Source organism: Haplochromis burtoni, unplaced genomic scaffold (assembly GCF_018398535.1).
Source record: "Haplochromis burtoni strain Fernald_Lab_line unplaced genomic scaffold, NCSU_Asbu1 Contig_65, whole genome shotgun sequence".
Taxonomy (NCBI): Eukaryota; Metazoa; Chordata; class Actinopteri; order Cichliformes; family Cichlidae; genus Haplochromis; species Haplochromis burtoni.
The window spans coordinates 1,328,538-1,336,927 of record NW_024582426.1 but is presented as its reverse complement, the minus strand read 5'-3'; the positions used below and the strand labels follow the sequence as shown (position 1 = coordinate 1,336,927).

General features: G+C 37.0%; 1 protein-coding gene across 1 annotated transcript in view; it reads right to left on the bottom strand.

The window, feature by feature from the left end:
- Positions 1-7,869: 7,869 nt before the first annotated feature.
- Positions 7,870-8,390, bottom strand: part of LOC121814602 (laminin subunit alpha-3-like) — a 3,702-nt gene continuing 3,181 nt past the window's right edge. Inside the window, exon 8 of the mRNA XM_042221335.1 lies at positions 7,870-7,915. Within this exon, the coding sequence (XP_042077269.1) occupies positions 7,870-7,915 (46 nt within the window). The remainder of the gene's footprint in view (positions 7,916-8,390) is intronic.

Here is an 8,390-nt window from a genome sequence, read left to right as displayed (position 1 = left end):
CACTTCAACTGCATCTGAGTTGTTTTGTTGGAAATCATTGTTGTAAAGTACAGAACTAAAATTGGAAAAAAGTTGTCTCTGTCCAAATATTTATGGAGCTAACTGTATATCTGCCACATATTTGTGTTTGCTCTGGTTCAATAAACGGTGAGAGCCTGGGTCACATACACTATGGGAGTCAAAACTATCTCCACATCCAGACTATTTGATTTGCACACACAGATTAATCTTGCTGCCAGTCAGTCAAGAGTGGAGGATTAAAGTGAGAATCACCCCAAATGTGGAAGTATAGGTCAAACCAAGGAAGTATACTGGGCCTGATGTTTTCATGAGAATAATTCTGCTATTCAGCTGCAGAACATCAGTCATAGTCCTGTATCACGATCTACTCTGAACAACCTGGAGGCTAACATATCTGAAGCAAAGGTAGCGATTCACACAGGGAATAGGTGTTTTCCTGAGAAAATACACTGCCCTTGAGAATATTTGCTATTTCAGATCATGCAGCAACATTTCTCCAAGTTCAAAGTACTTCTTATCTAATGTTTCTTAGGTACAGATGGGGAGGCACAGGACTGCTGTGAGACTCCTGGATCTCAACTGAGTGATGAGGTACCTGGAGTGAATTTTCCCATGCTAATCAAAATGTAACTCATCCAAGAGACTGATAATTTTTCCTTTTTAATTGTAAATGCAAACTCATATTAGAATAGTAGAGGATAGCCAAATAGAATGAAAGACAGAGAACCCACAGGGAGCTTTCCCAGCTCTTTATGTTGGCTTATTATTAAATATATTTAAATATTTTCCAAAATTTTACCAGAACCTTGACATTACATCATATTTGAAGAAGACCTTGGAGTCTGCAAATGAAACGAAGTTAAAGGCAGAAGATCTATTTAAAACAGGAGGTCTTCTCACACCAATACAAGGTACATCTCTGAAATATGAAAATATATGTGGTCTTATCAGCGTGAAGTTGGAGTGTTCCTAACTTTAATAATTTCTGCTCAGTGATATCAGGTACAAGCAGATCTTTCCTGCCTCTCCTGCCAAAGACTTTGTGACACTTGTTAAGGAAACCAAATTACCTGTTATGTCAAAGTGGGCATCGGGCTCAGCTATATCATTTAACAGCACTGTCTCTCCTCTTGTCAGATCTGATAAAGCAGCTAACTGAGGCGAAACCTGAAGATTCAGTTTCTCTCTCTGAAAAGGACAAAGGCAGGATGATGGAAGAAGCTCAGCGCATCATGCAGGAAATGAGAAAGAGAGGCTGCACTGCTCAGAGGGACAAAGCAGGCAGCGAGCAGGAGAAGGCACATAAATGTTAGAGATCTTTTTTCCTTGAGCATAGAGATTAAAGTATGCTTATGAGGCGAGAGAGTGGGGCTGAAAATGGACACATTGGCATTTAGTATTTTAAATACAAACATTGTGTTTCATGTTAAATTATTCCACAAAGACCAACCCCCTTTCACCAGTTGAGAATTCACCAATGTTTTTTATATAAAAATGACTGTATAAAGATTTAATTGACATTTTAAGAAATAACCAACTGGCATGTCCGTTTGCTAAAAATGAAACTGCAGCATATCTGCTGAAATCAAATGGAAATAGGAACAAATACCCACCAATAACTAAAAAGGTGACTACTTTACACACTACAGATGTTCTCTTCTTCCTCTTGTTTACGGTATTTATGCTAGGCTAAGTAGCCAGCATGTACCTTTATACCGAATGGGTCGATACATCCATCTATGCCCAGATAGCAGAATTATTCTCATGAAAACATCAGGCCCAGTATACTTCCTTGGTTTGACCTATACTTCCACATTTGGGGTGATTCTCACTTTAATCCTCCACTCTTGACTGACTGGCAGCAAGATTAATCTGTGTGTGCAAATCAAATAGTCTGGATGTGGAGATAGTTTTGACTCCCATAGTTGTATGTGACCCAGGCTCTCACCGTTTATTGAACCAGAGCAAACACAAATATGTGGCAGATATACAGTTAGCTCCATAAATATTTGGACAGAGACAACTTTTTTCCAATTTTAGTTCTGTACTTTACAACAATGATTTCCAACAAAACAACTCAGATGCAGTTGAAGTGGACATGAACAATCAGCCAAACCATTTCAGAAACACAACTGCAGATTAATAATTTCATAATTAATGAAAATATAATTGTCGAAATTAGAGTTAGAAGACATTCTGTGGCCAATATCAAATAACTCTGATATCTAAATTTTGCATACTCTCTTCAGTGTTAGAACTCATCAGCAACATACATGATAGCTGCTGCAGAAATGAAACAACTCATCCTGCTTCAGAGTGGAGACTCTCTCATAGCCTCACATTTTGCTGTGAGAGAGTTGGGCGAGCTGCTGTTGGATGCAGAGGACAGAGTTGACAGAGCAAGGGGTCTTAACCTCAAGAGTCGTACTGCCCTACAGGAGCTGCAGGTAATGGGAAATAAAGCTCTCATTGGCCATGTCATACATTTCTGATGACACACTGTTTTATCTTTCTTCTTTTTCCAGCATCTTAAATCTCAGCTGGATAAAGAACAAAGCACTCTCCATCCTGTGACTGAAATGACTAAAGATCTGCTAAAGAACATTACTGACATTTTGTCGATACTTAAGGAAGTTAAAAAAGTAAGAAGCAGCTTTTTATAACTTCTCAAAAGTATTGGACTTTGCGTTAAAGTTTACTGTTTAAATTGCAGGAATTTGAGAAGCGAGGAGCTCAGTTGGATGCCAAGCTGGAATACTTTCAGCAGTTAAACAACAGTTTAATAATAGCAGAGGTGGAAGCTATAGCCCAGGCAGAGGAGCATGCAAAGGAGCTCAAAAGAGTGGTGACAGAATTACAACAGTGAGTGTGAATCCCAAGAACAAATAAAGAAGCAAGGCAGATTTAGATTAGATTGGGCCCCGTTTCTTTTTTAACATAATAGACCATCTTGGATTTTGTTACAGAGCGCTTCATACCGCTACTAACAGCACTTCACTGGTCAGCCTCCTGGGTATAGGGGCCTATGACAGCATCATTAAGGCAGTAGAAATGGCTGAGAAGGCAGCAAAGGAGTCCAAAAGGGCTGCTGATCAAACCTTAAAGGTAACTTCAGTGCTGTTAGTAAGAGTTATTAAAAAATCTACGTGTTTATAGAAAATATTAATGCAATATTTGAATGATAAATTAGGATGTGAAGAAGGGAGGTCTGATCAGCAGGTCTGAACAGCTGAAAGATAACTCAAGTCATCTATGGAGGGAAACCAGAGACACTCAAAGTCACCTTAAAAGTATGTAAAAACAAAACAAGTATCAAGACAAATATATTGAGTTTGAATGTGCAAAATGAAAAGGTGTTCTAATTTCTTTTGAACAGCGGTGTCACGTACAGTAAATGCTCACAGGAATCGTGTAAATAAACAAAAGAAAAAAAGAAGATCACTGAGAATCGACACCTCATCCATCGGTGACAAACTCAAAGAGATCAAAAGAGGTTTGTAGAGCACTTGGAATTGATGCAGATCAGAAAATAAACGTCAAATTAGTTATTGTATCTGCATATGATAGTTTTTCTTTTGTATTTCAGATGACACAGCGGCACTGATAGTGTCTGTGAAAACTGCTGCTTCTGATGCTAACGCTACAGTCAGCAGTGTGAAAGAGAGACTGAGAAATATCAGCGAGGAAGTGGGAAGAATAACTTTAACCAATATCAGTATGAATATAAATGACATGTTGACAGATGCAGACCAGGCTGGTAAGTGTTTAAATTACTTAAACATATTCTTGCAGTTAAAATGCAGTCATTTAAAGGTTTTATGTGTTGTTATTTTATCCGCTTAAGTAAAAAGCTTCAACAAAGCATTCCCTGTGATGAGTGACAAGCTCGCAGAAGTCAAGGCTCTTGGTAGGAGGATGTCACCTCACCCAAACATGACAGAAAGCATCCAGAGAATCAAGGACATAATAGAGGAGACAAGAAACTTTGTTAATAGGGTAACATTTTCTTTTTAATTTCATATTTCCTATTAATTTCTTAATTGACTTGTCAGATTTGATTTAAAGCTGGAACAGCCTCACAGTGTATGACAGTACAGTGTGCATATGAAATGTGTAGCTTGCAGACTGAACCTTATGAAGCTGTCGGCTGTGTCTGCAGTTTTCCTCAGCTTCATGGTTCTTTGCAGGTATCTTCAAGTTTTCAAGAGAAATTAGCACTGCTAAAATGTAAAAATTCACAGTATTGCATTGCTTTCATTAATAAATGCAATACAAGAAAATCAAATAACTCAGAAAGGCCAAACAAATACACAAAAGTGAAATAAAAAAACAAATTAAAAAAATTCACACTTGAACAAAAACTAAAAAAACTTTAAAATAATAAAAATGAATACAAAAAATAAATAAATAAAATCATGTCACAAAAAATTGCACTAAATTAAATGCTTGACTCCAAGACATTAAAAGACCACGTGGCAACAGAAAAATGAACAACAGGTGGTACATATGCTGGGGCGAGTGATTAACTAGTTGAATAAAAGTGGCACAGAAAATAGAGGGAAGCAGGATGTTATTAACGATCACAAAGAAAATATTATTCAATAAAACAGGAAGTAACTCAAACAGGAGTATTAACAATACGAGCAAAAACAATAATACAAACTTTTAATCTAATTACAAGATATTTATTTTTTTTAATAAATATCTTTTTTAATGATTGTTAATGTAAAGTGTTACCTGCTATTACTGAGACAGATATTTTATTATGTTTGCAATTTACTTTTCAATTCAAGGGACGTTCATTTATTTCACACATTAAAGCACAGCAGACCCTGGCAAAAGTGCTGCACAACAATCGATACAACAATTAGGAAAACATAATAATATGATGAAAGGTTATTAAAGGTTAATAAACTAAACAAGAGGTTTGACTTTCATTATTAAAAGAAGCTAGCTATAGTGACAGATTTAATCTGTCTTTAATTTCAGAGAGGAATCACAATTTACACCAGGTTTCTTTACATGACATTAAGGTATGAAGCCTGAGACAGAATAGGGCCTTTAATCGACCCCTGTGGTATGCCACGGGTCAAAGTGGACGCTTTAGAACAAATCCTACTGGAAAAAGAACCGTTAATCAGATATGACTTTAATCAGTTTGGAGCAGTGCCATTGATATCACTACACTGCTGAAGATAGGAAATTAATATTTCATGATTCACTGTATCAAATGCAACAGTAAGATCAAGTAATATAAGAACAGATGAGTGATCAGCATTGACAATATAGAGGAGTCATTATAAACTCTCAAAAGTACTAATATATTGCTTAAGGCTGTTTCAAATGAACACATTATATATTAAGTGCTATGTAAGCACTATCCAAAGAGAATTCATTTGGCCTTGGAGTGTGCAGATTATCTTCAGTATTTCCCTTGTTTTTGGTGAAAGGAGGACAGAGCATGATAGCTGGATTGTATTTTGGCTTGATTCATAGATAAAGCTGAAAGTATTTCCCCCCTGATCAGGAGTAACAAGGCTGCCAGCTATGGGAAACTAAATTTTTGCACAGCCCAGACTGACATCTGTTGTCTGGAGGATCAACCAGGTTACAGGGTCAGCTACATGCGACTGCTCTCAGGAAGTTTTAGATAATCTGCTGAACACAATACGGCCTTAAATGCTGGTGCTGAGTCAAAAAGCTAATATACTTGGTTACTTTTTTCTTTTGCTGAGTCTGACCTTTCAGAAATAAACAGACTTTACCAGCTAGAATTACTAATTGGATGGTGACATTACAATTATTTACATGTGGGAAGCTGCTTCATTTAGTAACTCTGATGCAAACATTCACATCGGAAATACCAAAAAACCCCAGAAATTCTGCTTGAGTTGGTGGAGCAAAAATAGAACTCAAAGTAGTGCAACCTTGTTTCCATTACCCCTAATTTGTAAAAATAAAATAATAAATGTATGAATACAATAGTTTATTTTTTAAAAACACATAAATCATCTGTTTTTGTGACACACACAATTTCTACCGTCTCTTATCACAGCTCTCTCTTGGCACCACTTTCAATGGAAAGAGCCACATTGAGCTTCACCCTCCAAGAGACCTTGAGGACATTAAAGCGTTTACAGCTGTCAATCTTCTCCTCAATCGGCATCACAAAACCCCGGCTAAGTCTGATGTGAGACGAAAACGACACCAGGATGAACACAGAGATGGCAACCTGTTCGTTTTCTACCTGGGCAGCAAGAATGTGAGCGTGCATACCGGCCTACACAGGAAGCATGATGTAGTTTTTTGTTTTTTTCTTTAATATACCTTAGGTTTCTTTTATTACATTTCTAGGCTTCTGGAGACTACATTGGAATGGCTATCAGAAACACTGTGTTGGTTTGTGTCTATAAGTTGGGTGGAGTGGTTCATGAGATAGAAACCAGCCAAATAACACTCGGAAGCGTGAACTCCTCAGCCGTTGACAGAGTTATCTTCCACAGGTACTGAGTACATATGGTAGAAGTGTATTTTAAAATGAACATGGATTTGCTAGCTGAAAGTTTACATGATGTCACCAACATGTTTCTTATCTTCGTGCCAACAATTCCTGCAGGGTTTACCAGGACGCTGAAGTGAACGTCACAAAGAACTTCACGTCAAAGGAGCGTGTCAGTCTCCCTCCTAAACGTAACCTCCCAAACACAATGACAGGCGTCTTCGACTTGGATCCAGGCAGTGTCGTTTTCTACGTGGGGGGCTATCCCGATTACTTCACTGTAATAAGTCTCTGCTTTCATTTCATCCTGCCTGCAAATTTATAGTGTTTAAAGGGGTAGAGAGTTGAAAGACGACTCAAAGCCAATTCAAACTCATTTAATAAGCTTGTGTAAAATTGTAAACGTTGCAATAGCAATGATAACTTTTGTATAACACACAAGCAAGCACACAGAAAGTTTAGACACTGTGTCTTTCATTTGTTTAGCCAACGATAATGGGTTTTAAATAAAGGAAAAGCTAACATATAAAAACTAGTTTCCAGCACACACAGCTTCAGTTGACTTGATGGGTGGAAGAAGTAAAGAAAAAAGTACGGAAAAAGGTTTATTGTATTGTTTATTGTCAAGATTTTGACTCATGGGGTAACTCAACGTATTGCATGATTTTCTAAGTTTTCTTTGAAAACTATTTGGAATTTATTTGATGCTGAAAGAAGTGTTTTGATGGAAGCCATGATCTCCCAATTTTGATATGGATTTGATTTTATATATTATATCACTGTTTTATAGTATATATGACAATATTTGTTTTGTGGAAATAGGGTTCCATAGACTGCATGAATGACATACAACAGTCTTATTCAGAGACTGAAATTGAACAATTTAGTGAGAAAGGTACTTTTTGTGAAGAAGTTGAAATACAAAGTCCCTATCACAGTCTGTCATCATCCTTTTGTGGGAATGGGTTAATGAAAAATAGCTTAGAGCTTCTGAGCCCTAGAGAACAGGAGTGTACTCAACAAAATCATTTGCATTAGTAAATGACATGTTCACTTTTTCAGTCCAATTTTCAGTCCTCTTTTGTTCTCATAGCCTCCAGTGGAGCTGCGTTACCCCAAGTACAGAGGAGCCATAAAACTCTCCTATCTGAATGATAATCCTGTCTGCCTTTTTAACTTCAAACATGCTGTCAATATGGATGCAAAACAGCACACTGTGAAGTAAGCATAAAACAAAAAATTAAAAATAAAGGTCGGACATTGTGTTGACTAGAAAAGGTCAAATAATGATTAAAGTATGTGTTTAGGATTGCACAGGAAGAGGTGTCTGATTATTATGAAGGAAGAGGTTACCGCATGGCGTTCATAAAGGATCCTGACTGGAAAAAGAGGCGACTGTTCAGATTTCACACAAACAGCCGAGAAACAAATGCCTTGTTATTCTACATTGGAAACAACGTAGGATTTTAATTTTTGAATAGATGCTTGAAGCACTTATATAACTGCATGTTTAACAAAAAAACAAACAAAAAAAGATTTAAAATCCATGTGTTTCTTCTGTTTTAGGAGTCCTTTTTCTGTGTGTTTGTGGAGAGAGGCTTCCTTGTGCTACAAGGTCAACAAGCTGACAGAGAGATTAGACTTCGGAGTGCTGAAAGAGTGTCTCTGTTTGTAAGAACAACAATACAATTAGTTACTTTAAAAAACTTGAAAGTCTTTTTGTTAAATTCATGCCTTTCTAAGCATATGCTTCCTGTTTCAGGACACGCAGTTTGCAATTGCCATTGCAGATAGATTAATTGTGTACTATGGGCAAAATACGGTCTCCACAGATCACATTCAAACAGAGTACATCAGTTATTACATTTTT